The sequence below is a fragment of the Daucus carota genome, chromosome 9, assembly GCF_001625215.2.
Source record: "Daucus carota subsp. sativus chromosome 9, DH1 v3.0, whole genome shotgun sequence".
NCBI lineage: Eukaryota > Viridiplantae > Streptophyta > Magnoliopsida > Apiales > Apiaceae > Daucus > Daucus carota.
In genome coordinates this window covers 38,768,621-38,796,335 of record NC_030389.2, presented here as the reverse complement: position 1 = coordinate 38,796,335, position 27,715 = coordinate 38,768,621, and the positions used below count along the sequence as shown (strand labels likewise).

The 27,715-nt window shown below is 34.2% G+C and overlaps 2 protein-coding genes across 2 annotated transcripts; one reads left to right on the top strand and one right to left on the bottom strand.

Moving 5' to 3' along the window:
• Positions 1–212: 212 nt before the first annotated feature.
• LOC108201600 (uncharacterized) lies at positions 213–14,183 on the bottom strand. The gene is made up of 4 exons (XM_064085453.1): positions 14,008–14,183; positions 1,819–2,548; positions 502–1,184; positions 213–420 (listed from the first exon to the last, which is right to left on the bottom strand). Exons 1-4 carry the CDS (start codon positions 14,181–14,183, stop codon positions 213–215), a joined length of 1,797 nt encoding a protein of 598 aa, XP_063941523.1.
• A 3,274-nt stretch (positions 14,184–17,457) lies between these two features.
• Positions 17,458–19,833, top strand: LOC108201604 (uncharacterized). The gene is made up of 2 exons (XM_017369892.2): positions 17,458–18,033; positions 18,487–19,833. The coding sequence occupies exons 1-2, from the start codon at positions 17,458–17,460 to the stop codon at positions 19,831–19,833; spliced, it is 1,923 nt and encodes a 640-aa protein (XP_017225381.2).
• The last annotated feature ends 7,882 nt before the right edge of the window (positions 19,834–27,715 follow it).

The following is a 27,715-nucleotide window of genomic DNA, read 5'->3' as shown; positions in this document are numbered from 1 at the left end:
GCTCCTGAAAATCCTTTATACTGGAAAAAAAGAGTCTAATCTTGAAAGTTGAAACCAAATTTTTTTTTTTTTGCAGGACAGAAACCACGTATGATTACCACTATCGATTACATTACCAATTCCATATCCTGAAGCTATGGACATCATTTGTTTTTAACCCTGGTGCTACCACCTCTTCATGGCTAGCTTGATCCTAATGTCTTGTGCACATCTCAGTCCTTCCGCCTCCTATTTGAGCTTGCTGTCAGATCTCCATTTACCAGGGCTTCAAGTGCTCTTGCAGTTGGGGCTCTGTTCCTAGTACTCTGTCCCCGAGGGTTTAAGATAGCAGGCTGCTCAGGAACACTCATGTCTGCAGAGGTGTTTGGAAAGTTTACAGGTTGTTGTGGAGTAAAAGCTTTGTTGTTTGAATCATAAATACTTGAGCCGCAAACATTTCATCATACAAAGTGAAAGTCCGAACCTATCTCTTCATTATAACAAGAAGCTAAAGTCCCATACCTTTTTCGAACTGAAGTTGAGGTATCAAGATCATTTCTCTTCTGCTTTTGGCTCAGGTGAATATCCACTGGCTTCCTTGCCTGCTGGTCATCATACAAAGTTTTCAGATTCTTGACTTTTTTCACTGGTTCGTCGGAACTGCTGTCAGAAATCTCCTCAATCCAGCCATCCTCCTCTTCCTTCTCTCCTTCATCATTTTCAGTGTGAGGCTCGAGAAGCTCTGGCTCAGAACCAACTTTGTCCAAGACCTCCATAACAGAGACAAAATAATGTTTTCCTTTCAGCAATCCTCTTGAAAACTTCTCAACACCAGGAGTAAGAAAGACCAGGTTATCCTTTGCACCTGGAACACAAGCCTGTTTCTTTGGCTGTTCTGAGTGCCATCCGCTTGCCAACAAACGCGGCCAGACTGCTATCCAGAATAAATCGCTGGATTGAGCTTTGGTCAACCGATAGCCTCCAGTTAAAAAATTGACAATCTCAGTACAAGTCAGGAAGGAACATGCTTCCCCGGTTGGTATCTGCACAGGCGCAATGACCTTGTTTGTGAGATCTCTCTTGCCTTTACCAATGGAAACTACATCAACAAAAGTCTCTATCCCAACCACGGACTTTATAGAGAATACATAATCGATTAGTGATGTATCTTTCTTCTCATCGTTCTTCTCATATGCTTTGGTGGCCTGCCAGTCGAGCAAAGAGGAAACATCAAATTTCCATAAAAGAGAATTATAAGATTAGTCCACCTATATTTCCAGGCGGTGACAATCATCAATTCTGACATGAAATCACTCACATATATAAGATTCACCAAATAAAATAAGCTGAAACTAAAACATCTTTTGGAGAGAGTAAGCAGTGGTCTAACTTTATTCCCTTAGGTTACATAATTTTTTGACTTAGATTATAATGTACCCATGTGAAAGTTGAGTAGCAAAACACAGAAATGCTTTGGAGGAATTTGGACTGGTGTTGCTTATATAGCTACTGTGAATACAAAATACAATTCCTGTAGTATCTGCAGTCCGTGCACGAACTCTTGAATATGTAAAACACAACATATTTGGTTCTACTTGAGCAGGAATAAATTTTACGATGAAATAGGTACCAGAAAATCATCAGCTTAAATTTTCTGTAAATGAACAATTATTGATGATAGTGCAAGTTACAGGTTTAACTTAAATAGTTTTGTAAGGAAAACTTTTGCATGATTTATACGCCCTTCAGTTGACGGATAATATAAATGTATGACTATTTACATCTTAAAACCTGACAACTTAATTCTAATAAGAACAGAGATTCTAGTTGATGGATTACCTTTATTAGTGCTTTCTGGCATTCCTCGGACACCTGGGAAAGCAGACGAGATAGTATTTCCTGTCGCCTCAAATCACTAAATAGCGAATGGCCAGATACACACTTTTTACTTTTCCCTTTGCGGGATGTTGACCATCTATTGTACTCAGAGGACTTATAAAATTTTGAGTAGTAATATAACAATATATTCCCCATCTTTTTAGTTCCGACAAACCTTTCCAACTGCCCAAAGTCCTTCTTAAAGATATATAAACCTAGAAGAAAACTTGCTTCTTCAATTTCATTCCAAGAATCACCACAAACCTCAGGAACCAAAGAATAAGAGGACCCTTGGTATTGTCCGTTTGTCTCTCTGACGCTTATAAATAGCGAAGGTGCATTATTTGATTGAGTAGAAAATCCTTGCTTTGCATCTCTCATATTGTCTTTGTTGATATTTCTGGTCCACTTGACTGGGACCGGCAATCCCTGCTGAAAATCCAAGGGAACGTGATCGTTCTTTTCAGCATCATCCAGCTTCTTCATATAGCTATCATACTCAGGTCCAGAAATAACAGCAGGAATTTCAGCCTGGTAGTCATCACCAACACGGGGAAGCACTTTTGGTTCCCCGAAGAGACCATGTGCATCTGAGGAATCTGTAGAAAGCAACTGCTCAGGAGATAGGTTCTCACTATTATCCCCATTCTGATTTAGTTCAGCTGACACCATCTGAAGAAAGTATAGCTGACTGTTACATTATGCAGAAGCAAAATACAGTATTATGTACTTAACCTAAGATGATACAGAACATCAATTCAATGTTATGTATTTCTTATAACCAACCGAGCCCAAAATTAGATGCCTATGCAGGTTAAGCATTGGGATATAAGTCTAATAGTTCCAGTATAAAGTGTTATCACAATCATGATACACAAACTCACCAAGGGTGTGAAACATAAAAGAGCTAGGGTCATATATATCACTTGTCAAAAAACCCTTAAAAGGAACAAAAGAATTGGTCACCCTTAAGAAAACCAATGAGGATAATAATATTAAACCAAATAAGAGTTGATTCGTTTTAGATATTTACCGATGAGAATAATATTAAGTATTTGAAAAAAAATGCAATTAACATTTGCAAAAATACTTACCAACTGGTGGCCACTAGCTATATCGAAAATGGACTACATGGTGTATATCGCAAATTTAAATTACAATTATCGTTTGTCAAAATACTTGCCTACTGAAAATTATATTAAAAATAGATTTAACATAAAATATATAATGGTATGCACCACTTTAAATTCAAGCCATTGTCGTCGCAGTATTAGTGTTGTCACTCATTAAACTCCTTTTTAAAGTGGTCATTCATTTATTTAAATTGTGCATTACATTCACTAGCTATATCGAAAATGGACTACATGGTGTATAAATATTCGCAAATTTAAATTACAGTTATCATTTGTCAAAATACTTGCCTACTGAAAATTATATTAAAAATGGATTTAATATAAAATATATAATGGTATGTACCACTTTAAATTCAAGCCAATGCCGTCACAGTATTAGTGTTGTCACTCGTTAAACTCCTTTTTAAAGTGGTCATTAATTTATTTAAATTGTGCATTACATTCTGTTAAATGCAATAAATTGTGATGTTTAACATCTATACATAACTGATCATCATCACGCGGTATACTATTCTGAATAGTATGGATGAGCAAACTCGAGCTGAACTCTAGAATGATCATGTATCATTTATCAAAAAAAGTATCAAACTCTAACTCGATCTTAAGCTTAAATCAAGCAAAAAAAAATGTTTGAGTTTGGCTCATTAAGAAAAAGTGTTGTTCATGAACCATTCACGAACAACTTGTGACATGTTTCACAAGCGTGTGCTCATGAACATCACCAGCTTATTGTGAATTTGTGCCCACAAATAAATTGCTTCTAGACTTGGGCTCACGAGTTTACTTACGAATAACCCATGAGCTTATTACATAATTGTGTATAATCATTATATTATACAACTAAGTATATTAAGTATAATATGTTATATTTTTTTATTATTTAGTAAATAGAAACGGTGTACTAGACCAATTTAATAAGTAATTATATCGTCTAGTATAACATATAAGATATTTCGATCAATATATTTAATTACTAAGAATTTATTACGAGTACATTATATATTTTAATAATTTTACATATATTAAGTCTATCAAATTTGGTTATGAACAACTAACGCACCCGTATATCCCGCATGTGTTCACGAGTCCCGAACTACTTCACGGACTTATTCACTAGCATATTAATCGTATTTGTTTTGCAACTATCAAGCCGGACTCTACCATAATTAAGTTTGGCCGGTTTGTAATTAAATCGATCCTCAAAAATGTGTCCACGATAGATTTTCTTTACGAACCGGATCAAATCCGATATGAGTTTTCCCCAAACCAAACAACAACCTTTCGCAAGTATATCGACTCATTTATACTATCTAGTTAATATTGTGGTAGCATTCCAAAAAGAGGTCTTCTATATTCGCCTGGATCCATTCATGAAAATGGAAACTAACTCAAACTAAACTAATTAAGCTTAAAAGAACATACCTTTATATTCATACCCTCAAAACCCAAAATTGAAGCGTAATCATAATAAAGAAAGAACATATATAAAAATATACATACAAACAAAAACAAAAACACAGAATAAATTCGATGAAAGAGTGTTCTACATACCTTGAAATATTCCAATGTGATCTTGTCAAATTAAACACCTTAGATTTCACCAAAACAACCAACATAAAAGTGTTTTACACAATCATATATTACATGTATATATCACATGTACACACAAACACACAAATATATGTAAAAACAGTATTTAAATTAGTCAAGAAAAACAACATGAGTGGATATAAGTAAAATGGGCACATCACAGGAACATGAGGACGAGCAACTATAATACATGTATTATTATAAGTGGATATAAGTGAGAGTACCTTTGCTGTAAACAAGCTCAAGTTCAAAGTTGAGAGAGAGGGGAGGAGAGATGATATATTGAAGAGTACAACATAAAAGTGCATATAATTAAATTAAAATACTTAAAAGATTTTAACTATGCGGTCAAAAGACTTAAAAGTGTGTGACAAGAAGTCAACAATTTATATTTCAAAACAGAGGGAGTACGAGTTAATTAATACAAAAAATCACGTCACCTAATTTACAAGTCACTACTTTCTACCTCGAAATATGCAACTCATAATAATAACCACACTTGTCCGCTACCGCTATGGACAACAAGCGTTTTCGATTGTCATCAATACATTCCGACAAAATTTTCTATTTTTGTCAAACGACTTATATTTCAAAACAGAGGGAGTACAAGTTAATACAAAAAATCACGTCACCTACTTTACAAGTCCCTACTTTCTACCTGGAAATCTGCAACTCATAATAATTACCACACTTGTCTGCCACCGCTCTTAACAACAAGCGTTTTTGATTGTCATAAATACATTCCAATCACAAAATTATCTATTTTTGTCAAACGACTTATATTTAAAAAGAGAGGGAGTACAAGTTAATACAAAAAATCACGTCACATACGTTACAAGTCCCTACTTTCTACCTCAAAATCTGCAACTCATAATAATTATCACACTTGTCTGCCACAGCAATTGACAACAAGCGTTTTTGATGTCATCAATACATTCCGACAATATTATCTATTTTTGTCATAAATCCAGCACGATCAACTCATTAGGAAAATTATTAAGTTTTAGTACATAAATAAATAATTCAAAACCTTAAGTATTATTTTAATAATATTAAAGTCGATTATTAGTCATGTTAACCAACAATGTAAATTGTAAATTGCCTATATTGTAGATAAAATTATAAAATAAATCTATTAAATTTAAATTTAAATCACGAAGTCCTTAAATAGACTTGATCTAAAGTTTACTTTCCATCATTTTTTGCCCATCAATCACACAAATTTTGTAGAATTTTCTCCCAGGTGAATATCCAAATCTTTTTTGCTATAAATGTCTTTGCATCTAATTTTTCAACATATTCAAAATTGTTCTTTACAAATATAATTTGCTTATACACACATGAATGTGCTTCTAGGCAACTTTATCAAACATAATGAAATAAGGTGTTTTATGAGGATTCCTTTTTACGAGTGTTCTACTTTGAATGTGGCATTATATTTCAAAACAAAGGGAGTTCAAGTTAATACAAAAAAATCGGGTCACCTACTTAACAAGTCTCTATTTTCTACCTCGAAATCTGCAACTCATAAAAATTACCACACTTGTCTGCCACCGCTATTGACAACAAGTGTTTTCGATTGTCATCAATACAATCCGACAAAATTATCTATTTTTGTCAAACGACTTATATTTAAAAACAAAGGGACTACAAGTTAATACAAAAAATCACGTCACCTACTTTACAAGTCCCTACTTTCTACCTCGATATCTGCAACTCATAATAATTACCACACTTGTCTGCCAGCGCTATTGACAACAAGCGTTTTCGTTTGTCATCAATATATGCCAATCACAAAATTATCTATTTGGTGAAACGACTTATATTTCAAAACAGAGGGAGTAAAGGTTAATACAAAAAATCACGTCACATACGTTACAAGTCCCTACTTTCTACCTCAAAATCTGCAACTCATAATAATTACCACACTTGTCCGCCACCGCAATTGACAACAAACTTTTTCGATGTCATCAATACATTCCGACAAAATTATCTATTTTTGTCATAAATCCAGCACGATCAACCCATTAGGAAAATTATTAAGTTTTAGTACATAAATAAGTAATTCAAAACCTTAAGTATTATTTTAATAATATTAAAGTCGATTATTAGTCATGTTAACCAGCAATGTAAATTGTAAATTGCCTATATTGTAGATAAAATCATAAAATAAATTCATTAAATTTAAATTTAAATCACGAGTTCCTTAAATAGTCTTGATCTAAAGTTTACTTTCCATCATTTTTTGCCCATCAATCTCACAAATTTTATATAATTTTCTTCTAGGTGAATATCCAAATCTTTTTTTGCTATAAATGTCTTTGCATCTAATTTTTCAACATATTCAAAATTGTTCTTTACAAATATAATTTGCTTTTACACCCATGAATGTGCTTCTAGGCAATTTTATCAAACATAATGAAATAAGGTGTTTTATGAGGATTTTTTTTTTACGCTTGTTCTACTTTGAATGTAGCATTAGATTTCAAAACAGAGGCAGTTCAAGTTAATACAAAAAATCAGGTCACCTACTTTACAGGTCCCTATTTTCTACCTCGAAATCTGCAACTCATATTAATTACCACACTTGTCTGCCACCGCTATTGACAACAAGCGTTTTTGATTGTCATCAATACATTCCGAAAAAATTATCTATTTTTGTCAAACGACTTGTATTTCAAAACAGAGGGAGTACAAGTTAATACAAAGAATCACATCACCTACTTTACAAGTCCCTAGTTTCTACCTCGAAATCTACAACTCATAATAATTACCACACTTATCTGCCACCGCTATTGACAACAAGCGTTTTTGATTGTCATCAATACATTCCAATCACAAAATTATCTATTTTTGTCAAACGACTTATATTTAAAAACAGAGGGAGTACAAGTTAATACAAAAAATCACGTTACCTACTTTACAAGTCCCTACTTTCTAACTCGAAATCTGCAACTCATAATAATTACCACACTTGTCTGCCACCGCTATTGACAAAAAGCGTTTTCGATTGTCATCAATACATTCCAATCACAAAATTATCTATTTTTGTCAAACGACTTATATTTCAAAACAGAGGGAGTACAAGTTAATACAAAAAATCATGTCACATACGTTACAAGTTCCTACTTTCTACCTCGAAATCTGCAATTCATAATAATTACCACACTTGTCTGCCATTGCTATTGACAACCATCGTTTCCGAAGTACAATGCTCAAGAGTTGGTATGGATTTTTTATGGTACAAACCAGAGCTCCTTGTATCCTTTAGAATATCATACCAAAATAATAGGCAAAAAGTGCATTGAGCCTTCTTTGTACAGTACACCAAATTCAAGCATTTCTGACGGCCATTTTAGCCTATATTCTGTCAGAAATATGATTTCTTCCTCTGTCGGAAAACTTGTAGTCAAAATTAGTGAATTGCGTAGGAACTTACAGTTTTGTTGGAAGGTAATGTGGGACCCACTACTTACTTATTATAATAATAAATTGAACATCTGACAAATAGGTCCGTTAAAAATTTACAATTAAAAATGAAAAAAAAACATAAATTTATTTCCGTACTAAAACAATAATACAAACCTTCTGACAGATAAACTAAGTCATAAATTACATACTTCAGACATATACTAATATCCTCTGCAATACCGTATGAATTGAAAATGAAACTAATGCAAGTACACTTATAAAACCATAAGTTGCAGCTTATATTAAACTTTCATAAACAAAAGAGTTGCGAAATTCGTCGTCAAAAACATACAAAGGATAGCAAAGTTCACTACTAACACCATAGTTACAAGTTCGCGGTTCAAAAACATAAAAAGGTAGCAAACTTCACTGCTAACACCATATATTGTATTCTCCTCCATCTTTCGGAATCTTCTTGTCAGCCCGTGTCTTTTCTTCTCTCTGAATCTTTCACATATTGTCACACATATGCTCTATTACAGATTGAGGATCAACAGTGTCATATTCCTGTGAAACAACACAAATAAGTCATGCTCCATTAGTAATTTTAGTTTATGAATAGCAATGCATAATAGAGCTCATATTTGTTTAGCAGATAGCAGGGAGCCTATGTTTGTTTAGAAGAAGGGAACCAGCTATGGTCTTGACATCGTTGAAAATGGATTAAAACCTTAGATGCTAGAATCTCTATTGCAGAAAGGAGCATACAAAGCCGGGGACGCATTCTTACACAGATATATCGTTCTAAATAACATGGAGATACCTAAGAGATATATTTCCCGTCAGTAACGTGATATTCATATTCCCCGACAAAATTCATCATTTCTCTGCACCATTGTAGTGGTTATTATGCCAAATTACACAACAAATGCTTCTAAATATCATGTGTAGAAATAAGATGCTAAGATAGGTGAATACGAGCCATCAGTGTAGTTATGTGGAAGCTAATCCCTGATGAAGTACCAATTAAGCTCGAAAAATCAATTATATAATTCTTTAAGTCATGTTTGGCCTCAAATATTAGTAAAACTATTGTTTCTAACATAAAACTTATTGTCTAAGGAAGTTTGGCATCGTCCTCGTGTAGTACTTATTTTGAAAACTCAATCTATAACTCCTCCTTAAATCTTTTACATGTGGTTCTTTTATAGTTTATACATCTCTCGTTTCTTTATACATATGCTTGGGTTCACAAGACAACTAAGTCAAATTGCTTACTGAAAGAATCTCTCGGGATTGTGGATCTAGTATGCTATAAATCAAAAATACTAACCAAGTGTTTCATTAAGGGGGTCGCTAATATGATCCATGGATATAGTAGAACCATCTATAGATCAATGTACACCAAAGTAAAGATTGGGTTATAAAAATCAACAATTTATGGTTATTTTATTTCAGTCACATTTGGCCTTGAAAGTGTTGTTTTCAACATAAAAATAATTTTAAAATGATGTGTCTCATGTCTTTGTTTAGTATATGTTTTGGAACCTCTGTAATGCTTTGTTCTCCAACTAAAGTGGTTCTCCTTAATATTATCATATAAAATTAAATCCATACTATTAAAATTCATGTGAATGTATGTGAATATTCATGCATATAACTGTGGGGGTGCTAATGCTGTTTTTGGTTTGGTATTATACTCATGGATACAATTAGGAAGATCAAATCCTATTTTTTCACACATCGACGTTCTTTTTTTGTTTAAGTTCTAAAATTGAATATGTGTTCTCAAGTGAGAGTTAAAGCAAAAGTATTTTTTTGACTTTCATTCGAAATAACTATAATTATTATTTTTCAAGATGGTAAAACTTTTATGCAGAACTACCATTGGGTTTTATGCTTTTCTCTATGCTTTACTTGATCATGGAGATACTAGGTGTTTATGTTTACTCTTTTGGTTCGTACAAAATATGTTTATGTATTATATTCATGACTCTTTTCTAAAAGTCGGTAATTAATCACGATTAGTCACCGATTAATCTCTGTTCCGTAACTTGTCAAACTCATTAAATATCTTATTATTCAATTAATCATCCGATTATTCTCCGATCAATCTAGTTAAATCCCTAATTAATCCTTGTTCTGTGATTTCACCGATTAAGTCCGCCTCCGGCTTTTTACAACACTGACTTCTGGGTACAATTAGGAAGATCAAATCGTTTTTCTTCAAGTATGCTAGGCCTGCCTTTGTGTTTAAGTTTTACTTAAGCTAATTTTTAGCAAAAGTATTTTTAACTTGCATTGGGAATGAATATTAAATTATTAATTAGTTGTTCAAGATGCAAAACCTGTATTTACAGAACCAACATTGTGTTTCATAGGTTTCTCTATGCTTTTACTAGATGATCCATGTTTAAGTGTTTATGTTTACTCCTTTTTTCATACAAAATACTTCTTTTGAATCAGAGGTATCTATATTTGCACTCATTTGTATGAAATAAACTTTACATACAGTGAAGCTTTATCCTGGTGTTGTTTGAAAACTCGAGGCTGAAATTCCAGAGCTATATGAAGAGGCTGGTTTTATCTGTGAACTATTCCAGTAGTATGTACGATTGGGGGATCTGTACTTAGGGCAAAGGGAATAATGGGCACTACTTAGGTCGAGAGCTGAAGGGTCCCTTGCTTCCTGCTCAGGTGGTTGGTATGGTTCGGTTGGATTCATCTATAATTCGAACATCTTCTTCCTGCCATGGTCAAGGTCTTCTTCGATAGACATCACCGGCGAATAATATGTGCGAACGGCCCAAGACAGTCTCAGAATAGGCCCACTTGTCAAGCCCATACAGATATATGCAACAATTTTATTTTATTATTTTATTATATGTTAATTAAAATTTATGTTCTTTTTCCGAGTTGCCAATTGTCATTAATATTATTATATATTCTTATGTTAGTGTTTTATTTAAATTTTATTATTAGTTACTAAATTATTTTTTGAGACTTTTGTATCAATTTATAAAGTACTTTTAGTAGCTAGATATTGTCACAAATTAAATACTATAATTAATACTTATTTTTCTATATTATATATATATATGAATATATTTAAAATTTATTCTTTAATTTTGCACAAGCCTACCAGATTCTTGAGTCGGGCCTTGGTCAAATGCTGCAAAACAAAAACTATGATATAATCAAATAAAAATAATGAAAAATGCAAAAAAAAAATATTGGATTAATCAAAACTAAGTTAAATTCAAATTTTTATGAAAATAAAGCTAACGAACATTTATATAATATAAGATTATCTGTAGATATTGTAATATGTATTTTTAAAAATTAGAATTATAATACGTATTTTAAAAATTAGAACCACAACAAATGTGACATAAACTATTAACAAACAAATACAAATAGAGTGAAAATAATTAGAGCTAAACAAGATATAGTGAAATAGTTGACAACACATAATATTATATACCTAATTCTTAGAATTTTATAAGTTCATATGTTAGACATTATTTTTATGTTCTTTTATTAAATTGTATTCTTTTGAACCAAAGAAATTAGATTTTGAATGTACATTTCTCATATTCAAATATCAAAAACTCATTTAGATATTTTATGTTTCACAAAATAAACACATTACTATTATAATACATAGAACTCCTATGATTTTTAAGTTTTCAAAAAAAAATTTTTAAATTATACATAAATATTTACTATAAAAACTCTATAATACCAATAGAATCCTAAAAAAAAAAATTTCATTCTCATCACACAAATTTGGGATAATTAAATTTGTTTTTTAGTAATACATTATCGAAATACTAGTGTACAATTAGTTTCCGCACATATATAAATAAGTACACTCTCCTTTTTACCCTAGCTTCCTTTCTCCGCCGCTTTAAAATTCTGTTGTTTTTTCTCTCTCTAGCTTGGAGTCCTGTGCCAACCTTAACTTGCTTAAAAAAAAGGTATGACAGTCATTTCTCCCGTATATATAGATAGATATATGTATATGTATAATCCCATGTTTATGCTCATTTATCTTGTTAGATTTTAAGATGATAATTGTTTTCTTATTATATATACACATATATATAATAATCTTTGGGGATTATGCACGACACCATTGTTTTATAAACAACAGGATTGGGGATTTAGAATATCATATATATCATAATCTTTGGGTTGGCTATATTGTAGCCTAACAAAATTATATTGACCAAAATTTTCATCCAGCAAGCTTCAAGCTTGAGAGATGTACAAATCAGTGATTTATTTAACATAAAAAAACTTGTTGTGGTGCCTATCCTTATTTTTTGAAGCACTCTTTCAATCTTGGATCTTCAATAAAATGACAACCAAACCAAATTGTTAGGGAAAAGAATTTGGGGATCTCATATGTGATGGCATGACCTTTGATTTGTGTAAAATATTAGAAACGACACCATTTTTATTACAAAAATATGTTAGGAAGATTAAAACACATGGTTCTCTAAAGTAAAGTGGTTCTCCATCATATAGAATAAGGTTCACACTATGACAATTCAAATATTGGTCTATCTCTCATTATTTATATAATTTATTATTATTATTTTAAAGATAGAGAAAAAGGTAATTTAGGATGACAATATTATCTAACCAAACTATTACAACAAATTAATTATGCATATCTTCCTTATTATAGTTTATAATAAATCAGTTGTCATAAATATATAAATACAAGCACACTCTCCATTGTACTCTCTTGCTCCCTCTCTCCCCCTTTGAAATACTAGTGTTTTATCTTTTCTCTAGCTTGGAGCCCCCTACCAACCTTAGCTTGTGCAAAAAAGGTACACCAGTCTCCTCAACATATAGATAGATACATGTATATGTATAATCGCGTGTTTATGCTTATGCATATAGATACAATCGCCTGTTTATGCTTATGATTTGTCGGTTTTGCATACAACTTATTGCCCATTTATCTTATTTCTTCTCAAGTAAGTTGATAAATTTTTTTCTTAATATATATAAATATACATGGGCTTAAGATAGGAATAAAAATATATGATTGTTTAAGTATCTTGTTCAACCGTGAATCCGGGTTTTTTGTATGGTACAAATGAGAGCCCTCTATTTATTGTGAGAAATGATGCCAAAATATTAACCAAGGGGTGCTTAGTGCCAACATCTAATGAGCTATCAATGTAGCCAAACCATGCCGAAGCTAATCCACGTCGAAGTACCAATTAAACTCAAAAAAATCAATAATTTATGTTTTAAGTATGTTTGGTTTTAAAAATCAATAAAATTGTTGTTTTTAACAAAAAATTAATGGTCGAAGGATGTATGGCATTGTCCCCATTTCACAAATGTTTTGGAAACTCCATCCATAATTGCTCCTTCAATTTTTTATGTATGATTCTCTTATATTTTATGCATCACACGTTTCTTTATACATAGGATTGGGGATTTAGTATGATATATACCATAATCTTTGGGTTGTCTATACTATAGACTAACAAAAATATTGACCAACTATTTCATCCAGCGAGCTTCAAGCATGAGCCATGAACGTTACAGAAATGTAATGAGGCTAATATACTCTGAAGTTTGCGATTGGGCAATAAAAATCAGTGATTTATGTTTATGCTGATAGATTGATAACAAAAAAATACAATACTCTCTAATATGAAGTAGGCTTAAATATATGACTGGGAATTGGTCATCTGCAATTTGGTCATTTTTTTCACAGCTCTACATCCTAGCTTCCTTTTGACACATTCTCTATGAAGTGATATCTAGTATCAATATGTTTGCTTCTGTCATGAAATGTTGGATTCTTTGCTAACTCAGTGACATATTTATTATCAATGGAAGTAGTCGTAGATTTTTCTTGAGGCAGATGAATTATCCTCAACCTTCATCTTAACCAAATAGCATGACACACACATAATGCTGCAGAAACCTACTCAGCTTCACGATTGTGGAGAGTGTCACTATTGGGGTTTTTTTTGAACACCAAGTGAAGGCAGTATCTCCCAAAAAGAATATAAAACCAGTTGTGCTTTTCCGGTCATCAACATTGCCACCCCAGTCACTATCACCGTAGCCATAGAGTGTAACATCTTTCGATGGAAAATAAGCAACACCATAATTAAGAGTACCTTCGATATGTTGAAGTATTCTTTTAGCCATCTTCAAGTGCGACACAATTCGTGTTTCCATATAATCACTAATGAGACTAACACCATATAAAATATCAAGCCTCGTGCAGGTTATAATTAGATATCTCAGGCTTCCAACAATACTCCTGTAAAGAAGGATCAATTTTATAACTTTCATAGCTTCGTTCCACATGGCATTGGTGTACTCGCTAGATTACGATCCTCCATCTTAAATTTCTCAAGAATTTTCTTAGCATAAGCTTTCGGAGAAATAAAAACTTTATCTTCACTTTGTTTTACTTCCATTTCCAGATAATATGACATCAATCCTAGACCTAGATCAGTCATGTCAAATTTTTGAGCCATTTCTTTCTTAAATTCATTAAACATTTTAATGTACCCGGTGAAAATCAAGTCATCTACGTGTAAACATACAAGCATAAACCCTCTGTTTGAATCATTTTTGACATAGAGTGCATGTTCATTCGAACACCTAATAAATCCATGATATCGAAAATATTTATCAATTCTATTGTACCACGCTTTAGGCGCTTGCTTTAACCCGTAAAGGGCCTTTTTTAACTTCAGCACTTTATCTTCATGACCTTTAACAACAAATCCTTGCTGTTGTCTAATGTAAACTTCTTCCTCCAAATAACGGTTCAGAAACGCAGACTTTACATCCATCTGAAACCCACATATATCGACCTGCCAAAGTAATGAATGCCGGGGCCAAAAACCTTGTCATAGTGAATGCCATGTTTTTGACTATATCCCTTTGCAACAAGACGTGCTTTGAATTTTTCAACTTCTCCAGCTGCATTTTTCTTTAGTTTGTAGACCCACTGTACCTCGATTGCTCACTCGAAGTGGTCCTTCAGAATCGTGATCTGATTGTGAGATAGGAGAATGATCTGGTGGTGTGATATCATCTTTATTTTGCGATGTTTCTTCTTCTTGACGAGGAAAGATGATGTACACCTCATTTTCAGGCACCTCCCAAATCCATGATTTTTTTTCATCAAAATGAGAATCTCTATTGATTACAAGTTTTCCGGTAGAAGGATTATAAAACTTGTAGCCCTTTGTACCAGGTACATATCCAATGAGAATATTGTTTGAACATGCCTTACACAAGTAGGCTGGTGTTCTAAACCCGTTGTGTAAGAGAGGAAATAACAAGCATCTCTATTTCAAATATCGTTGTCCGATCTTCTTACTAACAAGTGTAGCTAACTAATGAAACCGTTGTTGCAAGTCTTATTAACAACACGAATTTGGAAAATGACTGTTGTTATGAGTCGTTTACAACAACATTTCCTTTTAAGAATCCCGTTGTTGTTTCTGGGTGTCGCACAACACTTTATTAAATGTAAACTGTTGTATTGCTCAATCTCAAACAACGGTGCGTCCGTTGTCTGATATGCATATCAGACGGCGTCTCGATAGACCACGGTTTTCCGTGCTTTCAGACAACGGGCAAAAACCGTTGTCTGATGCAGTTTTTGTTGTAGTGAAGTGATATGCTCCCAAATTCACACAAGTGAGAAACATCAGGTTTTTCCCCTCTCCATGCTTGTTCATGCCAAACCATGTACACTCTTCAGGCACATAGGTTTGATAAATATACACATTCTACCGGTTCAGCCCAGAATTCCATATATCGGCATGCTTTTACTTTTAAGCATACTTCGAACCATATTTAAAATGGTCCTATTTTTTCGTTCCACAACTCCGTTATGTTGTGAAGATCATGGAACAGTGAGTAGAAGCCTTATTCTATTTTCCTAGCAAAACTGACTAAATTCTTTACGGGTAAACTCTTCACCTCCATCACTTCTTAGAGATTTAATAAAGCATCCACTTTCTCTCTCAACCAAAGATTTAAAAATTTTAGATGCTCCAAAAACTTCATCTTTTGTCTTTAGAAAATAAACCCAAGTTTTGTTTGAAAATCATCGACAAACATCGTTTGGCCGAACATGCGTCAGCTCTGCAGAATAGCCGTCAACAAGGCTAAACGTGCCCAAAATATTGAAAATAACCCTAACACCATGGGCCCGCATGTCGTGGGAACCGTCGGCACCCATCCCGAGGCCCCGGGACCCCGACGGCGCACCAAGGCGCCGGCGCCCCAACACACCGATGCAAACGCACGCACGTGCGCACGCGTGTGTGTTTTATCAAGAGTAAACTGCCGTCGTGGGAACCGTCCGAGGCCCCAGGCGCCGTCGGGGTGTGATAACAATAAATACAATACTCTAATATGAAGTAGGCTTAAATATGTGACTGGGAATTGGTGTATATATATCTGTTATTGCTGGCTACTAAATTACACACTGGAGCACCTTATAAAGGCTCTTTATATAATTCGAGAACATACATAACACTTTCTAGGATTATCGCTTACAATGACTTATCATATCTAAACTGCTGGACATGAACAGATTAACACTGGAGCAAGTTTATATTTATTATTTATTTTTTAACATATGCTATTCATGTTTGGCCTTGAAAGTGTTAGTTTTAACATAAAAATGCTTGTTGAATGATGTACTCCTCCGTCCAGTTTATTACATGTTTTGGCAGGACTCCTTCATCTTTGATCTTCAATCTGTTAAAATGACAATGAAACTAAATTGCCAGGGAAAAGAATTTGGGGATCTTATATGTTATGTAACATAATCTTTGAGTTGTGCAAGATATATTAAAAATGGCCACCTTTTATTGGAATGAAGATTAAAACACACAGTTCTTGGAATGAAGTTCATATAAAATTAAGTTGATACTATTAAAATTCATGTGTATATAGTCATGCATGTCTAGCTACCTTCTTGAGACCTTGTCTTCTCGTAACTGAATTGTACGGTATTCACTATGCTAAAACATATACAGCAGGTATTATACTTATTCAAACAATTTGGAAGATCAAATCATTTTTCTTCTCAAACCCGTGTTCCTGTCTGTTTAAATTTTAAAATTGAACATATGTTCTCAAGTGAGAATAACTATTAAATTATTATTTGTTGAAGATGTTATAACTATTATGCAGAACCAACATTGCTTTTTATGCTTTTCTCAATGCTTTAGTAGATCAGTGTTTATGTTTACTCTTTTGTTGGTACAATATATTTCTTACTTCTATTTAATTAGAGGCATCTTTATATATTAATTTGCACTCATTCGTATGAAATAAACTCTACATACAGTAGCTTAATCCCCTTATATTAGCTCCTCCTCATATTATAAGGTTTAGTAATATTGAATTTCATCATTTTGTAATATTGATCGACATTTTTTATCAGATGGTATTGCTTCCTCGTGTTGGTAGAGAATTCCAGGCTCAAATTCCAGACCTTATAACAGGACCTGAGTACAGTAGCTATCTGAACAGGCCGGTTGACACAGAAAACGAAGATCATGTGCCCTTTGATTTTTTTGTGGGATTACCAGTACCAGTCACATTGATCAGAGATATCAGCACTGTCTCAGAGAAAAAGAAAGATGAAAGGCTGGACTTTTCTGCGCAATCAACTGACTCGCTTTCAACAGATCCATGTTACGTTTTGGTTCCTGGGGTCTGCCGTGATTTATGGAATGATACAGAAGAGGCAAGCTTTCTCCTTGGCTTGTACCTCTTTAAGAAGAAGTTTGTTGAGCTGAAGGAATTTGTTGGAAGTAAAAAAATGGGAGAATTATTGTTTTTCTACTACACAGCGTTTTATAAGTCCTCTGGATTTAATACATGGTCAACGTGTGGTGAAGGCAGAAAAGGGAAGCGTGCATATGGCACATGGTTATTCAAAGGTTTCAGGCATCAGGAACTATTATCTCGTCTGAGTCCTCAGGTCTCCAAGGAAAGGCAGAAACTGCTGAGGGAGGTAATTTATTAACTATACTCTCTTTTTTCCGAGTAGAAAATTTTAGTTGTAGGAATATTTATAATGCTCACACTACCCAGTCAACTTAAAAAACAAATACACAATGCAGGATTCTGCAGCAGGTAAGATCGTCTATTTAATATTCGACCAGAGTTTGTGCACGGATAGTACATATCACTCAACACTTTATGTTCTGGTCAGGGAAGTTTATAACTTGATTTTTTACTCTAAAAAATATCTGTGATTTTTAATTAAGATCCCTATACATGTTTTGGATTTCACCATTATTGATTGGTGGATCGAGTTAATGGTTAGTGGCTATTTTATGTGAGTGAAGTTCGTGTCTTAATTAATGATTTTCACTGCCTGACATATATAGGGGAACTTCTCTGTTCATTTTCTGTCAGTGAAATTATCTGCTCTCATTTCTCTGCTTTTGTGCTCAATTGGCAGGTGACTGAAAAATATGCAGAGAAGGACATGTCGCTAACCGAATATGTGTTCTCTATAAAATCTATTGTTGGGTTAGAAACCTTTGTTAATTCAGTTGCCATTGGAAAAGGAAACCGAGATCTAACAAGCATGGTCCGTAGGCCTGTGCGGATACCTGTTGGTGAAGCATGTTCCAATCTTGAACATGCTGAGATTGTGAAGATTCGAACTGGACGTTGTCGTTTAACCAAAGTTCAGTCTAGTGATTTGTTTTGGGAAGCCGTCTGGCCCCGTTTGCTGGCAAGAGGATGGCACTCAGAACAGCCAAAAAACAAAGCTTCTCTGGTCTTTCTTTCTCCTTGTGTTGAGAAGTTTTCAAGAAAATTAGTTAAAGGAAACCACTATTTTGAATCTTTTAAAGATGTCTTGAGTAAGGTTGGTTCTGAACCAGAGCTTCTTCAGCTTGACACTTATGATGAAGGGGAGAAGAAGGAAGAGAAGGGGTTGATTGAGGAGACCAAGGAGCAGCAAAATTTGCCTAAGAAGCGTCGTTTTTCTTTGCCTCATACAAGCCTCGATAATAAAAAATCTGTCAAATCCAAAAAATTGAAAACTTTGCCATCAGAAATGATAATTGTTTCCCGACACAGTGAGGAGGATACTTCTTTTGTCTCAACTATTAAATCCAATTGCATCCAAAACGTGTCGGTGGATCAGCAAACAAGTAGTTCAAACCAACTTGTTCGGATTGATGGTCCAGAAACCATAACGAAAGCAGAAAAGCAAAAGAAGTTGTACGACGACAAGCAGGCTCCAGAACTAGTAGATATTCAGTTGAGCCAAAAGCTGAAGAGAGATAATCTTGATACTTCACTTTCAGTCAGGGAAAGTCACAGGACTACAACTGCTTGTACTAATGAGGACACAGGTTCCGACAGGAGCACATTTCCATTGGTTCCGAGATTTGGATATCTTGTTCATGGTGGCTGCTCAGATGTTCTTGACCCAAACAGCAAAGCATTTTCTCAAGTGGGCTCATCCCAAAATAGGCGGCCATTTACCAGTTCCCCAAAAGGAAACCCTTGTGGGAGCACTACTAGAGCTTCTCAAGATGAAGATTCTTATGATCAAGAAAATTCTCAATCTGGCATGTTCATGATGACAAATTTAGCAAACATGCAAGATGATATCACGAGCACCCAACAGGATGCTTGCTGTGCACTTCAAACCTCTGCAGATAAGAGTGCTCCAGAGCAGCCTATTTACATGAACTCTAGGAGACAAAGTACCAGGAATAAACTACCAACTGCAAGAGCTCTTGAAGCCCTGGTAGATGGAGATTTGACAGTGAAGAGAAGGCGGAAGTAGAATTCTGTGCTAACTGAGACATCATGATCAAGATCGGATGGATTTGGCAATAATGCCGTCATATATAACTCGGGAAAGTGGAACTGATGGACTTGGCAATAATGCGGTCATATATAACTCGGGAAAGTGGACTTGGCAATAATGCGGTCATATAAACTCGGCTCTGACTCGACTAATTTAAACTCTACTCGACTCAATTTATTACTGAGGTCGAGTTCGAATATTAAGAAATTTGTTCGCTCAAAAACTCGAGTTTAAGTGTTATTAGTATTCGTGATCTTGAGCTCGACTTGGCATGTCAAAATAGAATATATATGAATATTCAACTTTTGATGTGTAACAAAATACATATATTGATATATAATTTTTACGTCATTTTTGATATAATAATCCTAACATCATTAAAATAAGTAGATTATAAAATCTTTACGATTAAATTCTCTAGATATAATTTGATAAATAATATAACCTCAACCCGGGGCATACTTGTTTGAATTAGTAGTAATTTTATTAAAATTTCACATCAAATATTTAATTTATTTTTTGATATTTTTGTAGCATCATTAAAATATGTAGATATTAGCATCCGTACAGTTGGATCATCAAGAATTATTTTGAAATTAAAATAAAATATTAAAGGATACAAACATGTTTGAAGTAATAGCAGTTGGCTATTAAAATGTCACATGAAATATATTTTTTATTTCTTGAAATATTTGTAGCATCATTAAAATGATCATATGCAAGCATTTCTATAATTGGATCTTCAAGAAATACTTTACTTTTTTAGATTTAATTTAATTTTTAAGAAAAAATTGAATTTTCATGAAATACTTGACTGCCTCAAACCCAACTCGAACAGTTAATTCTTAACGAACCCAAGTTCTAGTAACAAAAAGGGTTCAACACACTTTGAGTTCACTATATGAGATGAGACTTCTCAATATTGTTTTTCGAATTCACTGTGTTATACTTCTCTACATAACTTGTCGACTTTGATACAAGACACTTCCCAATACATGTTTAGACGTTGACATAAAGACTTTGCTACATGTATTGACTAACAAGTGAACTTTGTGGTATGATGTTTCATGAGACTTCTCGGTAAACTTTCCTGATTTCTCGACATGTAGTTATTTTCTCAGTAAGAGTGTGCAAGACTGTTAGAATATGATACTGGTAAACCTGGTATCAGAGCCAGGTCCTCGGGAGACTCGAGTTCGACTAATCGCGGTGCTAAATCAAAGAAATTTCTGATGCTCTGTTTATCAATGTGAATGGTTTAACTTTAAAATGATCAAAATAAAGATGGGTGAACCACAAGAACTAGAAAAAACTGTTAACTATAACATGGATAGCATAAGAGAAAAGAAGGAACTGAAAGTGCATATTCTTTCATTTGATAACAGCCTTATAAATATTACAATATTGTCTGTTGGAGTTGCATAACAATCAGGGGAATATGAATTGTTTCCTCTTCCTGGATATTAAAGTAGATATATATATAGTTATTAAATAAATACATCTTTTCTTAAAAACACATTACTTTAACACTCCCTCCTAATGTGTTGTTCCTGAACACCCAGCAAATTACGCAGCTTCTGAAACTTTTCTTTTGGTAATGCTTTTGTGAATATATCAGCCACCTACTCCTCTGACTTGCAGTAGACTAATTTTATCTCATTTTCCTCAATCTTCTCACGAATGAAATGATGTTTCACAGCAATGTGCCTTGTCCGGCTATTGTAGATAGGATTCTTTGCCATAGATATGGCCGACTTATTGTCACATAGTATCTCTGTTGCATTTCTTTGACCTTCATCAACATCTTCCAGAATTCTTTTCAACCAAGTAGCTTGTGATGTTGCCAGAGCAGCAGCTACGTATTCGGCTTCTGCGGATGATTGTGCAACTGAATCTTGGATTGCCATGAAAATGCTCCTGAATCAAATGAAAACACAAAGCCAGTTGTGCTCTTCATGTCATCTCTTGAACCTGCCCAGTCGCTGTCACAAAAACCAATTAGTTTTAGCTCTTCTCCTCTATAATATTTGATTCCATATGCCAAGGTTCCTTTTAAGTAACGAAGAACTCGTTTGGCTGCTCCAAGATGAAACTCACTAGGATCTTGCATATATCTGGACAACAAACTAGAAGCAAACATTATATCCGGCCTAGTTGCCGTAAGATACATTAAAGTTCCAACAATGCTTCTGTACAAGGTTCTGTCCACTTTTCTTCCGTCATCATCTTTCATCAATTTTTCATTTGCAGCAAGAGGTGTTGCCATTGCTTTGCATCCATACATATTAAACTTTTTTAACATTATTTCAGTGTATTTGTGCTGACAAATAAACACTCCATCACTTTGTTGGTGGATCTCAATCCCAAGAAAATGATGCAGCAGTCCCATATCACTCATTTCATACTTCTTCATCATATCCTTTTTAAACTGATTTATCATTTGCTCATCACTACTAGTAAAGAATCAGATCATCGACATAAATTGCAACAATAAGAATTGACATACCTTGCTTCTTCACATAAAGAGTTGGCTCACTCTTACTTTTGATGAATCCATTCTGTAGGAAGTAGTTGTCTATATTGATATACCATTGACGAGGTGCCTGCTTTAACCCGTACAACGCCTTTTTCAATTTGTAAACTTTTCCTTCTTGTCCTGTAATCACAAAACCATCTGGCTGCTCTACATAAATTTCCTCTTCTAACTCTCCATTCAAGAAGGCTGATTTTACGTCAAGTTGATATAATGGCCATCCTTTTTGAGCTGCAAGAGCAATGAGGGTTCAAATTGTGTCTTTTCGAGCCACTGGTGCAAAAGTCTCGAAATAATCAACTCCTTTATGTTGTGAATATCCTTTGGCCACTAGACGTGCTTTATTTTTTAACCAAGAACCATCTGACTTGTGCTTTATTCTATAAATCCACTTGACCCCCACAACTTCTTTATTTTTTGGTCTTTCAACAAGTTGCCATGTATCATTTTTTTCAATCATGTGAATTTCCTCTTCCATTGCTTTCTTCCAGACATCTTCTTTAATTGCCTCCTCGAAACTCGTCGGTTCAATCATGCAAAAATTACATGACTCATAGATATCAGCAAGAGACCTCATTTTCAGTGGAGTACTTCCTGAACTTGACGATCCTGCACTATCACTTGAAGGTGATGATGGATCAGTAGGCGATGATGGATCAGCCGGTGATGATGCAGGTGATGGCTGATCATCATTTTTGTCACCATTTTGAGCTTCTAATTCAAAACTAATAGTTTGATTTTGACATGCTTCTTTCTCCCAATTCCAGCTAGCTCCTTCATCAAATAACACATCTCTACTTATGATTATCGATCTGTTCTTTAAACTATACAACCTGTATCCTTTTGATTTTGAGCTGTAACCAAGAAGAATGCATTTTTCACTTGTGTCTTCTAGTTTATGTCTTTTTTCTTTCGGAATATGCGCATAGCAGATGCAACAAAATATCTTTAAATGGCTCACTGAAGGTTTCTTTCTGCACCATGCTTCTAATGGAGTCATATTTTGAACTGCCATAGTTGGACTCCTATTAATTAAGTACACTGCAGTATGAATGGCTTCAGCCCAAAAAGAATTAGGCAACCCTTTCTCCTTCAACATTAATTTGGCCATATTCACTACGGTTTGATTTTTTCTTTCTGAAACTCCATTTTGTTGAGGAGTGTAACTAACCGTGAGTTGTCTATTAATGCCTTCATCTTCACAAAATTTATCAAATTCTCTAGAGGTATATTCTTTACCCCTATCACTTCTCAAGGCTTTTATGTAACATCCACTTTGTTTTTCTACATAATTCTTGAATCTTTTAAAGATGCTAAAGACCTCAGACTTATATTTCATAAAATAAACCCACGTCATTCTTCAATAATCATCAATGAATAAAACAAAGTACCTGTTTTTAGCAAGTGAAGGAGTCCTCATCGGCCCACACACATCAGTATGCACGAGCTCCAGTAATCCCTTAGCTCTCCATGATCCTCCTTTTGGAAAAGAATTTCTTTGGTGCTTTCCCAGGGCACAACCTTCACACACTCCATTGTTATCTTTAACTTGAGGCAGCCCATACACCATACTTTTCAGTGTCTTCATCCCTTGAAAATGCATGTGTCCAAGCCTTTTATGCCAAAGCAAGGACTGATCTTTTATATTTGCTTTTAATGCCAAATCCGTATCATAATTGAACATTAGCTGAAAACTTCTGCCACTTTTCATTTGTATCTTTGCAACAAATTTTTTGCCTTCCCTTTTGTCATAAATTGTGCAAGAACCATCCTCAAAATAAGCGGCATACCCGTTTTCTATGAGCTGACCAACACTAAGTAGATTCTGATCTAAGTCAGGGACTAATAGAACATCATGAATGTATCGTATGCCATCTTTTGTTTGAATGCGGATCGTACCTTTGCCTTTTGCTTGAACTAAGATGCCATTTCCTAGTTTCACTTGAGTAGTAATGCTTTCATCAATCTTTGTAAATATTGTGTTGTCTCCGGTCATGTGATTGCTACACCCACTGTCCAGTAACCAAGCAATGCTATTGTTCTCATTTGCGACTTGACAATTTGCATAGAAGACTGCATAATCATCTTCTTTTTCTCCAGATACATTTGCTTGTTGCTGATTTCTGAACCTGCAATCTTTTTGCAAATGTCCAAATTTTTTACAATGATGACATTGAGGCTTTCCTTTAAACCAGCAATCCTTCTCAGTATGGCTACTTTGTTTGCAGATCTCACACTTGTTTATGTGACTTGAATCACCTGAAAACCTTTCAAAATTACTTTTTCCTCTTCCTCTTTGTCCTCTTCCTCTGCCTCTGTTAAACCTGCCACCTCTCGATGATACTCCACTATAACTCTGAGATGGTGACTCCTTTTTGTTTAAGTTGAGCTTACATTGCAGAGCGCTTTCTATGGACTTCTCAGAGTGCCTCATCAATCTTTGTTCATGGGACTGTAAAGATGCCATCAACTCACCAGATTTCAATGTGGTAAGATCTTTTGTTTCTTCAATAATGGACACCATAGCATCATACTTATCAGTCAAGCTAATCAGAATTTTTTCTACAATTTTCTTATCAGTAACCATTTCACCGTACAAAGCCATTTGATTTACAATTTCATTTATTTTTGAATAATTATCTTTCAAACTTTCAGACTCATTCATCTTCAAGTTCTCAAAATCTCTCCTGAGGGATTGTAGCTTAATAGATCTTACCTTGGAGTTTCCTTGAAATTCTTCTTGCAAAACTTCCCAAGCTTCTTTCGCCGTTGTAACCCTCATAATTCTGGGAAACAGGCTGTCTGATATAGCTTGTTGAATAAAGAAAAGGGCCTTCGCATCTTTCTTCTTAGTCTCCTTCAAGGCCTCCTTCTGAGCATTTGTTAAATTTGCTGATTCATCATACCCATTTTCCACTAAATCCCACAAATCTTGAGACTGAAAAAGTGTTTTCATCTTCAAACTCCAATAATCTAGCTTTATTCCCTTAGGTTACATAAATTTTTTGACTTAGATTATAATGTACCTATGTGAAAGTCGAGTAGCAAAACACAGAAATGCTTTAGAGGAATTTGGACTGGTGTTGCTTATATAAAATACAAAATAAAATTCCTGGAGTATCTGCAGTCCGTGCACGAACTCTTGAATATGTTAAACACAACATATTTGGTTCTACTTGAGCAGGAATAAATGTTACGATGAAATAGGTACCAGAAAATCATCAGCTTAATTTTTCTGTAATTGAACTTAAATAGTTTTGTAAGGAAAACTTTTGCATGATTTATATGCCCATCAGTTGCAGGATAATATAAATGTATGACTATTTACATCTTAAAACCAGACAACTTCTAATAAGAAAACAGAGATTCTGGTTGATGGGTTACCTTCATTAGTGCTTTCTGGCATTCCTCGGACACCTGGGAAAGCAGACGAGATAGTATTTCCTGTCGCCTCAAATCACTAAATAGCGATTTGCCAGATACACACTTTTTACTTTTCCCTTTGCGGGATGTTGACCATCTATTGTAATCAGAGGACCTATAAAATTTTGAGTAGTAATATAACAATATATCCCCCATCTTTTTAGTTCCGATAAACCTTTCCAACAGCACAAAGTTCTTCTTAAAGATATATAAACCTAGAAGAAAACTTGCTTCTTCAATATCATTCCAAGAATCACCACAAACCTCAGGAACCAAAGAATAAGAGGACCCTTGGTATTGATCGTTTGTCTCTCTGACGCTTCCAAATAGCGAAGGTGCATTATTTGATTGAGTATAAAATCCTTGCTTTGCATCTCTCATATTCTCTTTGTTAATATTTGTGGTCCACTTGACTGGGACCGGCAATCCCTGCTGAAAATTAAAGGGAACGTGATCGTTCTTTTCAGCATCATCCAGCTTCTTCATATAGCTATCATACTCAGGTCCAGTGATAACAGCAGGAATTTCAGCCTGGTAGTCATCACCAACACGGGGAAGCACTTTTGGTTCCCCGAAGACACCATGTGCATCAGAGGAATCTACAGAAAGCAACTGCTCAGGAGATAGGTTCTCACTAATATCCCCATTCTGATTTAGTTCAGCTGACACCATCTGACAAAAGTATTGCTGACTGTTACATTATGCAGAAGCAATATACAATATTATGTACTTAACCTAAGATGATACAGGATATCAATTCAATGTCATGTATTTCTTACCAACCGAGCCCAAATTTAGATGCCTATGCAGGTTATCATTTAAATATAGCAAATTCTAAGATGATACAGGATATAGCAATATTACTCTCTTTTTCTCCTTACTTATAAGAAGACGAGAATTCAAGGAGGCATGTATGTTATCATTTAAATATTTGAAAAAATAAATGCAATTAACATTTGCAAAAATACTTACCAACCGGCCACTAGCTATATCGAAAATGGACTACATGGTGTATAAATATTCGCAAATTTAAATTACAGTTATCGTTTGTCAAAATACTTGCCTACTGAAAATTATATTAAAAAGGGATTTAACATAAAATATATAATGGTATGAACCACTTTAAATTCAAGCCATTGCCGTCACAGTATTAGTGTTGTCACTCATTAAACTCCTTTTTAAAGTGGTCATTCATTTATTTAAATTGGGCATTACATTCTGTTAAATGCAATAAATTGTGATGTTTAACATCTATACGTAACTGATCATCATCACGCGGTATACTATTCTAAATAGAATGGATGAGCAAACTCGAGCTGAACTCTAGAATGATCATGTATCATTTATCAAAAAAGTATCAAACTCTAACTCAATCTTAAGTTTAAATCAAGCAAATTTTTTTTTTTGAGTTTGGCTCATTAAGAAAAAGTGTTGTTCATGAACCATTCACGAACAACTTGTGACATGTTTCACAAGTGTGTGCTCATGAACATCACTAGCTTATTGTGAATTTGTGCCCACAAATAAATTGCTCGTGGACTTGTGCTCACGAGCTTACTTACGAATAACCCATGAGCTTATTACATAATTGTGTATAATCATTATATTATACAACTAAGTATATTAAGTATAATATGTTATATTTTTTTATAATTTAGTAAATAGAAACTGTGTACTAAACCAATTTAATAAGTAATTATATCATCTAGTATAACATATAAGATATTTCAATCAATATATTTAATTACTAAGAATTTATTATGAGTACATTATATATTCTAATAATTTTACATATGTTGAGCCTATCAAATTTGGTTATGAACAACTAACGCACCCGTATATCCCGCATGTGTTCACGAGTCCCGAACTACTTCACGGACTTATTCACTATCATATTAATTG

Excerpts from the sequence above, each read along its gene's own strand:
- LOC108201600 (XM_064085453.1), bottom strand. The coding sequence starts at position 14,183 with ATGGCTAAAAGAATACTTCAACATATCGAAGGTACTCTTAATTATGGT. Across the intron at positions 2,549-14,007 it reads GGAGATACTGCCTTCACTTG|TCAGCTATACTTTCTTCAGA; the intron begins GTGTTCAAAAAA and ends ATAATGTAACAG. Across the intron at positions 421-501 it reads TCAACTTCAGTTCGAAAAAG|TATTTATGATTCAAACAACA; the intron begins GTATGGGACTTT and ends TTGCGGCTCAAG.
- LOC108201604 (XM_017369892.2), top strand. The coding sequence starts at position 17,458 with ATGGTATTGCTTCCTCGTGTTGGTAGAGAATTCCAGGCTCAAATTCCA. Across the intron at positions 18,034-18,486 it reads GGCAGAAACTGCTGAGGGAG|GTGACTGAAAAATATGCAGA; the intron begins GTAATTTATTAA and ends CTCAATTGGCAG.